This window comes from Trichoplax adhaerens, genomic scaffold, assembly GCF_000150275.1.
Source record: "Trichoplax adhaerens TRIADscaffold_27 genomic scaffold, whole genome shotgun sequence".
In the NCBI taxonomy this organism is placed as follows: domain Eukaryota; kingdom Metazoa; phylum Placozoa; class Uniplacotomia; order Trichoplacea; family Trichoplacidae; genus Trichoplax; species Trichoplax adhaerens.
The window spans coordinates 131,603-151,181 of NW_002060968.1; the positions used below are offsets into that span (position 1 = coordinate 131,603).

Below are 19,579 nucleotides of genomic sequence, written 5' to 3' on the forward strand. Positions count from 1 at the left end.
ATTTGTAGATTTAGTAATTTTGAGAATCTAGGGTACAATTTATCTGATCATATGTGTTTAATGGCTAATTTTATTTAAAATAATTTAGAATAATAATTTGATAGCCTAATGCCACCAACTGCCCTAAATTCGTGAGTAAATTGTATTTTTCGTTGATAGTTTGACTTGTTAAGGCAGCAATTCTGCCCTTATTGTAATTTTTAATTGGTTTTTATAAGTTGTTTGCTAAATTTATAAATTATTGGTGGTTTCTCCTAATTTTCCTTGAGTTAGAATTAAAAATTTGTTAGATTTACTTGAACTTTTGCGTCCATTCTTACTCTTAGATGAAACTACTATTTAACTCTGAAAAAGAATGAAATCTTATAAAGCAACTCAAGTACAGTACATTTAATTGCAAGTAGCTTATCGATAGGGGAAAGTTCATTGCAACAAAAATGATACAGTATGTTATAAAGTGTAAAATCACAGAATATTTAAAATAATCTTGCTAACTGCGCTACAGTCTCGTATTAAAAGTGCTTATTACAATTATTTATGCAGATTAATGTTTGAATGTAATACTCATTCTTACGTAATTTATTGCAAGATCATGTATAAAAGACTGGAAATTACTTGCATTCTTATAGTATATTTATCATTTATTTCTTTAACTTACTAAGTAGGCAACTTCGTAGTTTTTGCTTCTATGGTGTCGAACTAAGCACAATACAGCTTCTGGTCTATTCTTAGTTATAGAAAGAAAAGCAGTTTTCTCTTCATCCATAGGTCGCATTTCAAGATGTACTAGAAATGGAAGGAAGTAACTTTAATAATTTCAAAAATATCGGAAATAAGGAATACCGTAATCTACAATTCTTTAAACATAAGCCTGTCGTAAATTTATCTAATAATACACTATCATTTTCCCTACATTAAATTCTTATACATGATAAAATTATAAGATCAAACATTATTCATAGCCGGATAGGAAGGAATTATCTATAATTCTAAAAACTTTAAGTCTGTCATAACTATCTTATATTAAATTTTCCTGCGGTATGTTCATTTTCGTTATAAATTATGTCATCGTACGTTAATGCCTGGATGAGACGAATTATTTTTAATTTTATCACTTTTAAGCTCTTAGTGTGTAGTGGTTTTACGAATACAAGCCTTATATTAAATTAATAATGACAGAAGCAAATGCGAGATCAAATATTAGTGTTAAATTAACTTGCAGTAAAGTTAGTTTTTACCGCATGGCATAAAATGGCAAGATACTGCTGCTTACAACTCTACAAATTCATTAGCTTAAAATCCTTTTTTTTACTAAGTGTTGTTTAGGATTTTATTCATTTATTTAGAAACAAATTATTATGATATATATTTAGCTCGTAATAATTGCACTTGACGGTATGCTAGCCTGCCATTTGCCAAACATCATGGCTGAAGTAGTAAATCGAATACCCGTGATCGGTATCAGTAGTGAAGTACTACGGCTCATAACTCTGCAACTTCGTTACCTTATAATTATTATTTTGACTTTATGTTAACTTGTAAGAAAGTTAACTGTTATCTTATGTAAGAAATGGTGAAAAGCTACTGTTTACAAGTCTTTAAATTTACTAGTCTATAAATATTATTCTGATTATAGGTTAACTTGTAGTAAAATTAATGGTTATGTCATAGAATAATGAAATGCTGCTGTCTAGATTATCTTAATGATGGATAACAGTTTTTATAAATGGAAAGGCTGCATCGCTAATAGAATATTAGTTCCATATAGCATAAAATCAAAATAATTTGCTTGCAGATAACTAGTTAAAAAGCTATACCATCGCTAAGGTATATATATATGTTACGGCGTAACATATATACTCCTTAGCTGTAACTGGCATAGTTTAAGTTATAATGACATAGATATTGGGTAGAATACCAACATCGAAAAGAAAGCTTAATCATACCAGCTTCAGGATCCAATTTATCTATTATGCTTGAAAAAACGGCTTCAAAACCAATACTGGATCCATATGGTATAATTTCTGTACTGCGAATCAAATATTGATCATTCCACAGTAACATAACTGTTCGGGCACTAGATGCCTCAGAAACTTTCGCATGTTCATCTGCTAAAAGCCGAAATCAGAAGATGAATCTTAACAATTCCATCTTAGAATCGAAAGTATCTATAAGTAATTTCATTACTGCCATGGATACGGGTAATAATACTAGTGTAAATTTCGTCATATAACTAATTGAATTTCCCATCTAACTAGCCAATTTATATTTTTAAGACAACAAAATCAGTGTTTGGAATTTGAGTTCTATCTCACTAATCCTACTCGAATATAGATTTTTTAAGCATAAATTGCTGGTTGGAAAATTTTGTAACAGTTCCTAGTAAGTCTCGTCAATTTACCCGACATATTGAATTGTATTATAAGTATGCACAAGTACGGGCTTGAAATGGAAAAGGTTTAAAGTATTTTTGAATTTTTAGTTCTTTCCAAAGTTTTCACCTGAAAAGAATTTTACGATTTTTTTATATTCTTTAAACTAGATTGGCAGCAATTTATAGTTACAATTATATATAGTTGAGCAAATTGTAGCCTAATATTTCAAAATCAAATCGACTTTATAAAAGTAGAAATTTATATGTCTTTATGGTCTTACCGCGATATGTTTACTGACTAAAATTCAAAGCTTATCAGGCAATATGCAGCCTAAAATTGAGATTTTCCTTGATCAAGTAGATGTCTTCGGCTTGATTGACAACAAGTTATAGTAGAAAAACTTACGTCCTCATTATTTATAAAGGTCGAAAAATTTTATTTTTATTACGATACTCACTGCAGTTAAATCTCTATAATATTAATAATTAGCCTTTCATATCAATTAACCATAGCTTTTAATATCTTTTTATTCTCACTTCTCCCAGAATTATGGTTTGTGATTTATCTAGAATATTGATTATTATAACATTACGGCAATATGAATAAGTTATAAGTCATTGGTAAAGATAGCGGTAAGCCCAAATTTTTTTAGTTTTTTAATTAATTTTTTAACTAATCTAACGCCCGGATATCTGATGAAGGAAAAGTTTAATGATGTGGATTTTATTGTAATTTCCTTCATTAATTAATCAGTCTACGAGATCATAACAATAAAGTTAAAATTAAAGCTACGAGAAGTGTATAAAATCTCACGTAATAAATAAACTATAAATTAGAACGTGAATGTCCAGCAAGGAAACCTGTTTTCTATACGAGCTGCCTTTGCTTTGATGAAGTATCAGTCCTAAGGTCATTTTGGTGACTTAAGAATGAAAAAAAAATTAATTATGCTTAAGGCCGCTGTACACAAGAAAGTGTTTACTGCATGATAACCTTCGTTAATAATCTGAGATACCAGTTGGCAAATCACTGCAATACGCCATTCTACAATGAAGATACGTAGACTACAATTCAAGGCGGTATCGGTCGGTAGATATCCTTTTGCAAGGCATTTCTCATCTCGTTAGGCAACATGGATAGCTTAATCACCCATCTGTAACTGGTCTTTTCCACTGCTTTATTATACAGTAAGTGATCCAATTTAGAATCATTCCAATTTTGTTAATTGGCGTTGGGCTATAGGTAGATTGTGTCCATTGAGTATTATTGGATATAGGGGAATAAATTGTCCTTCAAAAGGCAATGTTAGACGGGAAGTACTTTATTGAAAACATTTTAAATAATTAATGATTGCATTCTGCTTTATTAGCTAATCGCTAGCCGAAATAGATATTGTTGACTTAGCTCCGTATTTCAATTCATCCATTCCATGAGAACTATCAAATATTCAAATGGTGAAAGAACAATCTTAATCTGCCACTTAAAGTTTTTCAATAGAATTTTTCGAATAGATAAAAGTAAAGCATCAATAATCTGTTATTATTACCTTCAATTTGCGATAATATGTTTGTTTAGCCATATATATAAGTAGATTATAAACATCGTCATCATGATGATCAAAAATGTCTCGAACATTCCTAAATGAATCGCCAATTACCTTAACATCTAGGGTAATAAAATTTTCTAGTATATAGTTGAAATAAAAGTCATTAAGGCAGTCAGAAATCAACGGGATAATTTGTCCTCGAACTCTTCTTTATTATTAGTCAAAACTGTTTAGATCGCTATTTCTTTGTAACGTTTACATTTCGAATCTGATTTAAATTTGATAATAGCCCTTTAGCTAATGTGAATGCTAACTCAATTTGGCTTTGCTTGGTGGCTTATAAAATTTTTAGCGCAGATCTTTAAGTTGCAATTTTAAAAGCAATATAAAAGTGATTATCAGTAAAAGAATGCGGACTTCAAAATTTAGAAATAGATTTCAAACGATATTGGTCTTTTTTGTTAAAATGGAGATTGCATTTTCTTTTTTTGGCGCTTTTATAAATTAATAACACAACAGAAGTAATGTGAATTGCAGAAAATTGGCTAAAAATTTAATCTCAAGCTAACATATCAAATATTAGACGATAAAACAGGACTGAAACTTAAGTATTCAGTCATTGCATAAGAAATTGAAGCGGAAAGTTAATAAAATGCATTTGGCTTTGCGATGGAGGGTTCGAAGAGTCGGATAATATGGTTTTAGTAGCCATGCAGAGAATTGCACAAGGAGCCTAAGAAAAGAGGATACTTTATTGTAGATAGTAGTTAGGTACAGTGTGATAATTACGGTAGGTCAGCGTGGTAGCTGCTGTGAGTAAAATGTGAATACTAACTGTAACTAATAATGCAACTTAAGAAATCTAAGGTAGAAAACGGCAGTATTTATAGCTATGGCATTAGAACACATGCAGAGAACATGATTGTAGGATTAGATACAACATATACCATAACAGGTTATTGAATAACAGATGATTGTAGAAAATAGCGAGGACTGTAATAACTAAATGTAGTAAGCCAAATTTGAATGTAGAGCGAACAGACTGTAGATATGTCTAAATATAAGATCAATACAACATGTCTATAGAGTAGAATATAATTACAGTATATTCTAAATACACTACATTAGTACTCTTAGTTATGCGTTCATAGTTGTTCACTTTGAGTTATTCTTTGGAGGTAGCTAATCTTGAATCATTAGGCAGTTGTTTAGGATCTATATGTACTAGGTTATCCTTAAGTCTTCATTACATCTAGTGTCTTGAGGCCGCCAATAAAGTATTTGCTAACCTAGGGGTGCTAAGTCTGTCCGTGAGTTAGTGAAGCAATTAATCAGGCTAACCCAATAGTCGGTGTACTTTGTGAACTATATAGTTCTATCTTGGTCAATATATTCCGAACGATAACAGGTATGTGTTGGACTAAGTGCTAGAAAAGTAAGAAATGTTTTCACTCATTCTTTATATGAAATTTAATTCGTCTTATTTCAAAAAGTCTCCACATATTCCTATATAATGTCTCTACAAGTCTGCAATTTAATAAGACTTTACTAGCCTATACAATGCAAGTATAATAAACTTACGAGCCATTTTTTTCTAATCCGATTATATGAGATATTCATTTATTGATATCCATTTTCACTCATTCTTTAAAAGATTTTTAGTCGTCTTATTTCAAAAAATCTCCACATGTTTATATAAAATGCCTCTATAAGTCTGCAATTTAATGAGACTTTACTAACCTACAGTATACCATGCAATGATAACAAATCTACGAGCCATTCTTTTCTAATTCGATTATCGTAGCTTTCTTACTGATTTATAACTGAAAAGCGTTATAAGTGGTAGCCATAGCTAGAGAAGCAGTCAAAAATAATTATTAGTCAAACTATTTCTTTTCTAAAGCGATTACCAAAGCTTTCCTACTAAACTAATACTGATAAGAAGTATCAAGAGGAGAAATTGCTAGAGAGGCAATCGTAGTCACATTTCACTCATTGTTTCGAAGATTTTAGGCCATTTTATTTCCGAAAAGTTACCGCATGCTTCTATATAAACTATATGCTTAGTACAAGTCTGCAATTAAATATATGTTTCGTAATGCAGTTCCATGTAATTGTCATCTATACTGCACCTACGGATCATTACTTTTCTAAAGTAATTGCCGTAGCTTCTTTAATAAATTAATACTAGCAAAAGGTATTAGTAGGAACAATTGCTTGGGAAGCAACCAAGAATAAGTTTTACTGCAGCTATCCCTTTTTAAAATGCTTACCGTAGCTTTCTTACTAAATTAATACTAGCGAAAGGTATCAACGGGAGCAATTGCTAGAGAAGCAATCAAGAATAATTTTCATTCGAACTATTCCTTTTCTAAAGCGATTACCACAGCTTTCTTGCTAAATTAATACTGATAAAAAGTATCGGTAGGAATGATTGCTAGAGAAGCAATCAAGAATAATATTACTTTTCTAACGCGATTAACGTAGCTTTCTCTCCAAATTATTGCTATCAAGAGGTATCGGCGGGAGTAATCGCTAAAGAAGCAATCAAGAATAATTTTCACTCATTCTTTAAAATACTTTTACCCGCCTAATTTCAAAAAAATTTCATATGTTTATATAAAACACCTCTGCAAATGTACAATTCTATAAAATCTCGATTTCAGGAATTTTGCAAGGGAAGAGATTTTTTAATTGGTGTAGCTTGTGCTTTTTATTCTATCAAATATACCATTTAAAGATTTCTTATCATAACACGAAACATGGACTACGCGTCTATTTGAAATCTGAAAGCACCAGTAAAATTAGGAATTAGTATCTTATGTGCTACGTCATGTTCTTCTTCTCTAGCTTATCTTCTGGACTATATCTAAAAGTAACAATTAGCTGCATTATAAATTGTTGTTTAGGCAGCAAAAGGATCGATCTTAGCCAATCCGGTATAATTTATCCTTACCTACGTAACTGTATCTCTTTAATGAATCAACTTGTTACTTTACAGCTGGTAAGATCGAAAAGATGCTGTCTCGTGGAATGTAGTTTCTAGGTCTTTTGAACAAAGCTGCAGTCCCATGAGCAAAGAAGAAAATGGTATCATTAGGGTAATAAGCGCGATCAACGACTTGAAATGCCATTTGCTGTTCTCCCATATAGGGCTCAAGCATGAGCATGGAAAATTTCCAAATGACATCATGGTCTGTCAGTGACTTTATCGCATCCTCCATTCGTGTGCTTATGTCTCTGGTATCGTCTTCTTCAATGATTGGAACACTCTAAATAGACGAAAGAGAATTGAGCTGATATTAGCAGCAAGCTATTTTTAATCCTAAAGACTCTAAAAATACTCAATACGTCAATTTTTGGCATGATAAAATTTAATATGACATTGTGAATTAGTCCGATTAAGAATAGGGTATCGAAAGATTTTAAAGTATAAATAATGTAGCTAAAATTATTATTTTAGTATGGTAATGACTTGGATTTCATAAAGTATGGGCATTACAACTTTACGTAGCTTGCAAACAGCTGGAAATCATTATTATTTAAGTAATCCAATAGAATGAAGGTATAAAGTTATGAAACTTCGAAATAATCTAGCTAATGGTCCAAAAAATTATATTTCCGCAATGAACTTTGCGATTTTAAGCAAGTTTACATGTATAAAAATCTTCATTCTCACGTAAGTAATGTGTCATCTAGGAAATGATTAGAAATTTATTGGATTCCAATAAAACTCTATCAGCTATTTTTGAATCTTACTAGGAATATAACTTCATAATTTTTGCTTTTGTGGTGTCGAATTAAGCACAGTGCAGCCTCTGGCCTATTCTTAGTTAGAGAGAGGAAAGCGACTTTTTCTTTATCCATGGGTCGCATTTGGAAATGAACTAGAAAGGAAAATTTTGTTCATTCGCAATATATGAAAATAAGAGATTTATCTACGATTATACAAAACATAGGCCTGTCACAATTACATCTAATGCTTGGAAATTCCAGTAGTATGACTACTTTCATGATACAATTTTACGATTGAATATTAATGTCAAGATAAATAGGAATTATTTAATTTTCTTTAATATTGATTAAGCTTATAGAGTGCAGTTACCAGAAAAAAGCATTTTAATCATACCAATAATCGCGATAAAAATTGTATTATCGAATCTAGTGCCCATAAAGATAGGAATGAGCTACAATGTGACAGTTATAGAATGTTATCATTACACTTGACGATATAATAGGCAGTAGTTTGGTAATAATCATGGTAAAAACTGCAAGATTAAGTGGCAGGGGCTTTAAAAATTACTCGGGTAGTAATTATTTACAACTTTCCAATTTTAGCTTGCAACTATTCTGCTTGACGATAGGTTAGCATGTAGCAGAATTAATGGTTGAGGTAAAAATGAATAGAAAACCGCTGCTTAAATTTTTCTAATTACACCAACGGCAATCACTAATGGTAAGGTTGAAATATTGATGTAATATTAATTCCACTTAGTATTAAATAAAAAATTACTATTTAGAGATAACTAGTTCAAAAAGATTATAGCGTTCTTGAAAGATGTCATACCCTTTAATAGCAACTATCAAAGTCTCAATCATCACGTAAAGATGATGAATGAGTAGCAACATCTAAATAGAGCTAAATCATACCAGCTTCAGGATCCACTTTCTCTAAAATACTAGAAAATGTGACTTCAAAACCAGCATTGGATCCATAATTCGACATTTGTCTGGTACGATTCACGTATTGATCGTTCCATAGCAGCATAACTGTTCGGCTAGCAGCTGCTTCAGAAGCTTTCGAACTTTTATCTCCTATAAGTCAAGATTAAATTAATCAATTTTGACAGCTATAACATAGAATTGAAGGTATTTATAGTGCAATTTTATTGCAGTCATGGAGACGATTGATGGTTCTCTTGCAAATTTTTCATATAATTTAAACTGTCCATCGAACAAATCATGTATAATTGCACGATATCGAAATGAACGTTTGAATCTGAGCTTTATCTTATTAACTCTATGCAAATATAGCGGTCTTAGGCTCAGTTTTGAAAATAAAATTTTGCAGCATATATATGGAGTAAAATCCATTAACTTACCTGACATGTTGGACTGTAATAAAGGATTGCTCAAGCACAGACTTGAAATGTTAAAGGGTTAAAGTATTCTTCAGCTTGTAGGAGAATTTAAAATTTTAACCTAAAAGAAAAGATAGAATTGTTCCTCATATTCTTAAACTAAGTAAGCAAAGTCTTTAGCTTTAGATTAGGTGCAGCTAGACAAATTTTGCAGATTGTATAAAAATCAAACCCACTTGATAAAAGAAGCAGCTTAAATATCTATTTATCTTACCACAATATGGCAACAGGCTGTAATTCAAAGTTTACTATGGTAAACGTGAAATGAAATCTAGATTTTTCTTGACCAAGTAGAACGCTTTTGCTTGCTTGTCTGCAAGTAATGGCAAAATTTTTTGCGTCTTTACTATTTATATAGATCTAAATACTGAAGCTATTGCTTCAGTTGCGATTACTTATTGCCGCTAATCTATCTATGATATTCATCATGGCTTTTGTATTTCCTATCAATTAGTCATCGTACGAACATCTCTGCATTTTCACTTCTCTTGGAAAGAGTATTTATCCTTCATAAGTAAAGGTCAATATTACTCGACATTATAATATTCAAAAGCTGCAGTAATTTGATCTTGAATCATTGCCGAAGAAAGCGGTAATTTAAACGGTTTTAGTTTATTCCATGATTTTTAACAGGTCAAGCGGTAGAATATCTAATTATAGTCAATTTCCACAACTTGACATTATTATAATTATCTTCACTAATCTACATTTAATATATCGATCTTCGAGATTCCAATTATTTAAATTTAAAATTTATGTAATGGAAACTCAGTAAAATCTCATGTAGTAAATGAATGGTGCATAAAGTGTCGATATTACACAATCGAAACCTTCACCGCTGTATTAGTTTTAATCCACTGATATAATCAAGCTCAACAGATCTTTGGATAATATAAAAATCAATAAAGTTATCTACTTATTCTTCTAGATGCTGTTGTCAACATCGACTATTACTCAATAGAATTCGTCGGTATTCCAATCACTAATGGATAGATAGGGTCCTACTAGATATATTTTCATGGCGATAGAGAACATAAACAATTTAACTACTGGCATCAATTAAGCGCTACATGTTACCCCATTTTACTAAATGTTATCAAAGTCAAATTATTCCAAGTTTACTAATAATACAGGATAACGTATCTATTATGTCCAGTTAGTATTATTATTCGATATTGGAGAAAAAGTTACGCTTACAAAATAGAGTAGGAAGCTAGATGGGAATTGCTTTAATTCTAATATTTTATGAAACTGATGATATGTCACCATGACTATAAGTAGTTGAGCACCTAGAGAAATAGACATTGTCTAACTTAATAATTCAATTCATACGTTCATTAAGAATTATTTAATATCAAAATCATGAAATAACAATGTTATCTAATGAGAGAAATGTTTAAATGGATTTATAACAAAACAGTTTAACGGTCTATTGTAAATGTCTTCAATGTCTGACAATGCCGTTTATTTCAATGCCAAAGATTATAAATTAAAAACCTAATTATGATGCCTGAAACGTCCAGAATATTCCAAGGTAATAGGTCCACTAATTGCCTGGACAATCATAATAACAGAATTTCCAGCGTAAAGTTGAAGACATCCAGCCTTAACTATAGCTTAAATTTAGATACATAACTCATATTTAATGACATATGATAAATTTTCAATGAAAGCTATACAACTAGTAATAACGGAGCAACTTGGAGTAGAAGGTAGCAAAAACATATGTAGTCAAGAAATGGCTATCTTAAATAACATGTAGGGTATAACGCCGAATGTTGATGGATAGAATTATCACAATACAATTCTTAATTATCTAATGGTGGATTAAAGCCGAATGCACTAATCCACGCCCAAGCTCTTTCTTAAAAATACGTTCAACGCCCAATGCTTACGGAAGATAAGAGCTAGCAAACTATAGATAGACTTTTATTTGTATATATTGTTAAATATAAATGGTAAAAATATCTTTAGCCAGCTTACATGTATCAATTACTTTCTAATGGTGTAGTAAGGGGCGATTTTTGACACCAATATACCGTATGTTATTTTCTACTTGAATCTGTGAGGCATAAATAATAACTGTTATCTTATTCAACTAGTTTTATAGTCCGTAGCTTGATCACAGCCATAAAGGTATATACAGTATAGCTCTTAAAATAGGATCTCTTTTAATGGCATTGATAGCTATCTGAGTTAGTTAGTCTTGTTTATGCTACATTTCATATTCATAATTTTGTAAATGTATGAGCAATTTAATAGACGTTAACTTATGATTGAGAATCTACACCTACAAGATGTGAGATACGGTAAATCGATCAGAATCAGTCTCTGCTGTCTCAAAGTTGCAGAAGTTTCTGAGCTTTTATCGTTAGTATACAAGGCACATGAATAGAATAATGTTCTGGTAGTTTAGTTAACAAATATTTCACATAAAAAAACTTCGTAGCTTGTTATTGTTCATTTTATTTACTATGATAATTGTTACCATAAAGTATATTGCTGTATTGTTTTATTAGCTCTATTTCATGCCAAGATCCCTGTAGTTTTAAGTCAGATCAAGATTTCAATACATTCATATGAACTTTATTCTGAATCGATTTTCCTTTCTATCCTTTACTTATTAGGCAAGGGTGTTTTTATGTAGGAGCGTAGACACCACAAAACTCAGTCGATATTCGGAATATTATTGTCAATAGTATCAACAAAGGTTACGGTTTTATCGAGATTGAAAACGGCAATTTGCAGTTTTGTTTTGTTAGCAGTGCCCTTAATAGGTACATATTGATAAAGAATATCCAACCGTTGCCAACGGGTTTGTGTGAAAAAGCCTGATATCTACCTTGTAAATGATATCTATATGATAATAATTGTTCAACTTTTCGGCTTCCAATTGAAAAGTATCGATAGATGAATAAAGAGAATTCAGTTTCTAAATAAAGGCATTAAATTTTAGTGAGCTTCAAACTAATGGCGTTATTATTCTAAAGAAAAAGATCTATGTTAATATAAATGGGGAAATATCACTAGATAGGCATTAAAATATTCTTACTAGTGCTTAACATTATGGAGAACAGGCACAACGATTTGAATACAAGTACGTAACAACTTATGGCTTTCTATACTAGCTGTTAAATAGTGCTATGCATTGCAATGGCGCTCTTTCCACGTGCTATTTAATTAATCACGATTATTGGAGTATGGATGGCGGCAAATTAGAAACGAAAGTAATTTATAATTTCATGAAGAAAAGTGTTCACTTTCCATTTAAATGTAAAATATTTACAGACTTTAAGTCTAGCATATTAGGCTCCAAAATATCATCCACTGCTAGCAAGCAAATCCATATAGAAAAGGCTTAAATTCGTATAAAATTGCATACTATCATGCAATTTAAGAGTTTTGGTAACTTCTAACAACACTTGCAACATCTTTACTAATAAATTTGTATATAAATTCAAAATGAACACTGCCAATGACATCAGAATGATTAAAATCATATTAAATTTTACGATCATGGAATAAATACTAATAGCTTATACATTAAAGATTAGGAAATAGTTATAATATGCTCTAATTCCGTTTAGTTCTACATTCCTTAGAATTCTACCTTTGAATTACATCGCTACTGGTATAATATCTAGACAAGAAGTAGAATGTTATTTCTGAGGTAAATTTATTACTTACCAATATTAAGAACTTGTAGGTATCAGTACATTTTAGTCTATTTAGACACAGTAGATACGACTTTTCAGATGAGGTCATGAAAAGTCCAAATGTACTATCGGTTAAAATTAAGCAAAAATGGGCTAAAAAAAAGAAAAAACATCGAAAGAGAGGGTATTAGTCCTAACTGAAAATTGTTTCGCTGCCAACAAATACCGATTCTGTTCTATAGATTTCTATGCAATTTGTACTTTATTGCAGTGTAGGCAGGACAATCGGATGGTATTATCTTATACGAGTATATAGCATATATTAATAATGGCATAGGCTAGACTGGACTCTTGGTTACTACTGTTCGATTTAGACTATGCGGCAAATTTATCAGAACATTAGATGTCTTAATAAGATCGAAGTTACATGACTAAATATGTCACAATTATTACTTCTTTCACTAGGCTCTTTTTGGAGAGAAATATTTGATAGGCGGAGATGGTTACATAATTATACTCGCTGGTGTCAAGTCATACTCTTCATCAACTCAAAGCATTATGGAGTATAAGCTTTAATAGAGTTTAGGAATTGCATCTCCTCTTGCCGCCTGTTTTAAGCTAAAAATAGCCCTGACTTCCACAACGATTAAGAGAGTAATTTCTATCTTAAGCTACTGTTATTTAAAAATGCCAGTCAATTGGTATTCCAAGGCAGACTTTTGAGACAAAGTCTTACTCAAAGGTCAGATAGAACTTTGAATAAAACAAAATTTTTATGTTAGCGTGGAAAAATTTATCGATCACATGTCAATACAATACTTTCCACCACAGTTGATTGACACACTACCAACATGGTAGACGTTAAGATTGTCAAATATATTGATAAATTTCCTTATTATGATAAAACATAAGAATGATAGATATATTTGATTACTGATTGTGATCAAGCAAACATTAGTCATGCAGAGTACAATATGATTGGGATTTGAAATAATCTTATTTTATAAATAGCAAGATCTAAAGCAGCGGTAAGAAATTCCCACAACCTCTTGATAATTGGACAATACTCATGCTTCATAAGTTTAAGCTCAAAAGAGTTCCACGATTATTCGATACTAGGATGGTCAATAATATAAAATATGATGGACTTTAATTTTCGTATTCTTTACCTTATGTACCATTCAAACTAGGTAATATGTGCCTGCAAGACAGTGTAATATTGTATTCTAAGTTGATGATATATTTAGTAATGTCAACCGTAGATGTTGCGTTCAGCATGTGATAGATATTGTCGTTAGAGGCTTAAGTATTAAATACAGCTATCTTAGTAACTGTAATCCTTTTCAAGAGGAGCACTACGAAGCTCACACTAGAGCTTCACATGAAAGGTGTAAACTATCCTGTATTTGAGATGCTAATACTGAAGTGTGTAGTAAGTAAGGTGCTAAGACTTTAAATACGGAAAAGTATATAAGCGAGTAGTTTAGTATAGTAAGATAGTTCTTTCTCGTTAGAGGTCCTCCGCTAATCGATTACGTTGTATCTTCGTAAACGAGGTTTTGTTCGATAAATCTTAATTTTCGAAAGTTTTGAAGATTCTTGATCTATCAACCTCACAGTGCCTGTTCTAAGCTTATACGAAGCAATCTAATACTTCTATTGGATGCCAGTAATACATATGCAATCAATACTATAAGATGCTTTGATTCGCAGACCCTTTACATTATATTATATAGTACAAAAATTGTGGTAGCAATCATCTATTCCTATACTTAACAGAAAAAATGAATACAATCTTGTTATGCTTTGAGCACACTTAGTGATGAATAACTATAAGACCCTTTAATAAGTGAACATAGTGTTCTTAACAATGAACAATCCTAAATTAAAATTACTTTAGCTTGATCTAGTTGTAGAATTCATTAATAGAATTATTTAGTAGCTGAACTGGGTAACAATACTGATAATTATCTTCCTCATCGGCTGAAATTAGGTTATAAAGTTTAAACTAGGAAGGAAATGTGGTGGAAAACTGAAACAGTAAATCATGAAATCTATTTCCTCTTAATAGATCCTGGATCAACATTACATTATTTAACGTACTACATTAACTAAATAATGATTTAACTTGATTATTAGGTTTAATTGAAGGAGGCATATATCTTATGGAATCACTACAATTTAGTCATACTGTCGAAGGATAGAGAAAATAGCCTCAAACTACGTAGGAAGAAAGCTAGTTTCTAATACTAAATACAATTACCCTTTTCGATTATGTTATCATAGTGATAAATATAGGCGTTTGAAAAGATAAATTTCACTTGTAGAGCATATCTTACTATCATCAAAATTTTCTTTCTTCCTGATTTTACGAATACCGTCATCAAATTTTACTTCACAAAGTTAGTTCGGTAACTTGTCGTATTTAAGACGGTCATTGAAAGACGCATTGAAGATCTCCTCACCTCGACAGAAATAGTAATAGCCAAATTGTATAGCAACATCTGTAAGGAGTTTCTAAACTGCAGTATAATAGAATTGCGAAGTACTAAATATTAAATTCGTTTTAAAACAGTAAAATTATCTCCAATATATGCTGCATAGTTTATTATACCAACATGCCAAATTATTATTTCCATAGAGAATAAAAGAATTGAAAATAGTCTTATATGATAAAAATTGAACTCATTCTAAAGCTTGTACAGTATCTGGTAGATGAGACTTTATTTCATTGATTCCTACAATTATGTCAACGTATTAAATACAAAATTTGCTAAATGGAATACAGCATACTCAAGTACCGCATCATTGATTTTACTTGAACAAGGTCAATTCTTTTTTCTAGTTTCAATTCAATATACGAGTGGGATAATGAAATTATTTTTAATAATTATAAGCATTGTAGACTTTATTAGGATACACAGAATTTGAAATCATTTCATGCGAAGCAAATAATTTATACGGCTTCTAATTAAGATGAATAAAATTCCGTAATTTACCAGATTTAACATATTCCCTATATTCGTCAATTATTTTTACGCTTCAAGTTCTAACTTGAAATCAATGGACGCAAGCAACGTATTAACTACAATTTCTCTCCATCACAAGTGCCGGCGATAGCATAGCAATTATTACTAAACTTTGAATCTATAATTCATGTAATTTTTAAAGATCTCTTGCTTGTGTGGAGGATATCAGAAGATAATAGTATTTAACTTGATATCAGCAACATTTATGTTCATACAGTACTATTATTAATGACTATACAGTACCATACTTGTCTAAAGAAGAGCAAATAACTCTCCAACAATGTAATGATATCTTAGGCCATTTAAAATCATTTTAATTTCCATTCTATTACTTTGGTATACCGCTTCTTAAAGTTAATTAGTAAATTGCAGGTAAAAGAATAAAAACCAAGATTATTTATAGTTATGGTTATAGTATGCTTAAATTTAATCATCATAACTTACAATACAATTTTTAAGAGGAAAAATGAATAAAAACCATACAACTATACAAAACATACATTATAGTAAGTAATTAGTTTAATAGCGTTACCAAGAATCAATTATTGAATCAGACATTTGTGGACTTACAAGAGATTGTCAGTAGTGAACAACTGTATAGAAATATTTGATGAATCAGTAGTAGCAAACTTAGCTGCCATTTAGAGAATTACACTAAGATTTGGTAGAATATAGATCTTTTATTATAGGCTATAGTGCGGATACGATCTTGTCGTTACTGTAGAGTTTGTAAGCTGTCTGGAAGTGACTTGAGATAATTCTAGCACTTTCTCTCGATCACAAATGGTACCGAAAATATAACGATCATTACTAACGTTTTAATTTGTTATTCATGTTATTTTTCAAAGATCTGTTTCGTATTTTAGAGAGTAACAGAAGACAATGATATCTAATTTGATATATAGATAGTGTTTACATTTCTTTTGTTGTCAATAAAGATAGTATGATATTTCTAAAAATTAACCTTTAACCTAAATTATAATGGTGGTACGTCAGATGAAGACAATCATAACGACTGTCAGAAGTATACACTACGCTATTTTATGCTCTACTTTTTAAAGAAAAGCATATGAATATCCATTATCGTGATAATATTTTAGGCCATTTAAAGACCACAGTAATCGCCAATAAATTGCCTTACCCTCTCATATAATATTAATCAGTGAATACTTAGTATAAAAGCTACAAATTAGGGCTACTTACGCAACTTTATAGTTAAAGTATGTTTAGTTTTAATCATCAAGGTTTACAATCATTTTTCAGAGGAAAAGTGAATAAAACCCGTACAACTATAAGTAACTAATAATAGCTAGCTATTAATAAGCATACGTGTATTAGCCGAGATCGGATTTTAGCCGTGTCATATGCAGTATACGTGTATGCTACACAAAAAATTACATGAAACTGTGGGTTTTAATATTTTACATAGTAACATATTTCGTAGTCACTATAATTCAACATACTACCAATCCAAAAAATATATCCTTTAAAGAGTGTTTGTTACGTTTGTATAACTTCTACATTACGATAATTATAAGATATCACTGGTATGAGTACTTGTTGTTCTAGGACATGTTGTACGCATTGATGCTATATTGCATAAACATAAGGAGAGTATGTGTATAGAATAGGATTAGCGTATAAATAAGTTGCAGAGTTAAGAATATAGTTCGTTACGAATTATGGGTAACGAGTACTCTTTGATATCTACGCCTTGAACCAGCATATGCGAAAAGACTGGTAGAACTTTTACCAAGTCGCAACAGTGTCTATAAATATTAGGGTTAAATTATGCTAAATAAGAAAAGAGAATTTTAAGTTTGCAATTTTAGTAAATACTTGAAGCATTGCTGATACTACTCTGTTATCATTGCCCTAGACACAATTACTTTATATACTTTTTTAGGAATTATCAAAGTACTTTATTTTAATATCGAATATAGATAGCCATCATTGACGGCATTTAAGTATACGTAGACATACACCACCAGTATTATTGTTCATGAAGTTTCTTACTGAGTATTTCGATTATTTCATTATGAAATGCTAAAACTCTATCATATCAATTTATGTTTATCAGCTATAGCAAAGAGCTGAGAAGGGTTGATAATCATTTCCTAATCGTTCCTCGATGAATTATATGATCGATCGTTATTAGTCCATGACCAATCTTATATCACTTTCAGGTGGTGTAAAACCCATCACACGATCTACCAATCGAACTTTTCCATCAGCATCGAAGGCTACCAATTTGATAGTTTTGTCACTGCTACTTTCGTTGCTATTACTTTCCTTACTAGCGGCTATCAATTGGACTATAGTCGATCGTGCGTCTTTATTTTTACAAGTATTGTAAGATCGGTAAAATAACCAGACAATCTTATCTGACTCTTTCTTATTCCATTCTTTAAATATTTTCGTGATTTCCGATATATCTCTGTCTATTTTCTATAGCATGTAAGAATTATTTTAAATCAGAAAATAACAGTAGGTAATGATGGAAATACTTTACTGCGGTACTTATTCGTAGATTATTATTATCATGGCTAAATAATACTAAAGTCAAACAACTATGAAATACTTTAAATGCATTTCATTTTTTTATGATACTATTCTATTAAACTTTACCGAACCCTGTTACATTCAATCTGTGATAGAAAAATTTATTAAGATTAGCTGATGTCTTATTATAAATGAAAAAACCACGAAAGGATCTGATTCTAAATATCAAATTAATCATATTACTTTTTCTAAATAACTTCGAAAATTTTATTACGGTATACAATCGTAAGGTTATACAGAAAACTAAAATTCAGTCATTTTTTAGACATACACCTCGTACTGTGTTTTAAGTTGATTCATAAAATACAGTAAATATAGCTAGCAATCAACATTGTAAGCATAAGTGAACTGCTTAAGTATGTATATTGCACCATTGTGCAGGATTGCCTAACAGAGGTATTTCCATCACAGACTTACCACAAAGATCGGATCATAACTACTCGTATTTTCTTTGATTTTAATCAAGCATAGCAGATATTCAGGATCAGATTCAAGGATGATACGTGAATTAGCAATATTGACTTGTTGAAATACGAATTCAGCTATAGTAAATTGATTATCAATGAAAATATATTTTTAAATTGGTTTTAAAGTTTACAATAAAAATAATTTGACCAATTAAATGGAATAATTGATCGATCTAAGAAGAGACATTTACCATGGTCGGGATTTTCATCAACCTCATCTAATCCGTCAGCAAAAGAAGCAGAACAGGCAGTAAGAGGATTGAGATCATACAATTCATCACTTCGTTCGAAGTAATGTCCATCTACTTCAAAGTATGCTTCTTTCGGGACAGTGACCAATTCTAGAGTAGAATATCAAATTGAGTTTGTTAGTGTCAAATTAGATGTTCTATTTCTGTTCCACGATTGTTTTTAATAGTAGCCAATTAATTCTACGTAAATAAATGCTGACAACTTTAAACCATTAACAAATCAATTATTTACTCGTGTCGCCATAAATCACATATTAATACTTTTTGTGGACTGAAAAATTAGCAAATAACCAAATCACCTGTAGAAGTAGCTTCCATCTTGTTCAAGTATGCGAAGATTGTAAATTGATATCAAATGAAATAGAACTCATCAATCGAAAAGGACAAACCAGTTGAGAAAATTTTCTATGTGATCCGCTATTTATATTCTTTACGAATTTGGTAAAGTTAGGGAGCTAAGTTCAGCTATTTATACTGTCGCAATCGAGTAAATTATGTACTGTACATGACTCAATAAGGCAATATAAATAGGATAGTCGACAATCATCAAAT

General features: G+C 30.8%; 2 protein-coding genes across 2 annotated transcripts; both read right to left on the reverse strand.

Annotated features, from left to right (window-relative positions):
* Window positions 1-6,911: 6,911 nt before the first annotated feature.
* Window positions 6,912-9,030, reverse strand: TRIADDRAFT_61700 (uncharacterized protein; the record flags this gene model as incomplete). Its single annotated transcript, XM_002117666.1, has 4 exons — window positions 6,912-7,193; window positions 7,681-7,808; window positions 8,572-8,736; window positions 9,024-9,030. The coding sequence occupies 4 exons, from the start codon at window positions 9,028-9,030 to the stop codon at window positions 6,912-6,914; spliced, it is 582 nt and encodes a 193-aa protein (XP_002117702.1).
* An 8,871-nt stretch (window positions 9,031-17,901) lies between these two features.
* On the reverse strand, window positions 17,902-19,345 carry TRIADDRAFT_61701 (uncharacterized protein; the record flags this gene model as incomplete). Its single annotated transcript, XM_002117667.1, has 4 exons — window positions 17,902-18,195; window positions 18,727-18,851; window positions 18,968-19,117; window positions 19,327-19,345. The coding sequence occupies 4 exons, from the start codon at window positions 19,343-19,345 to the stop codon at window positions 17,902-17,904; spliced, it is 588 nt and encodes a 195-aa protein (XP_002117703.1).
* Window positions 19,346-19,579: the final 234 nt, after the last annotated feature.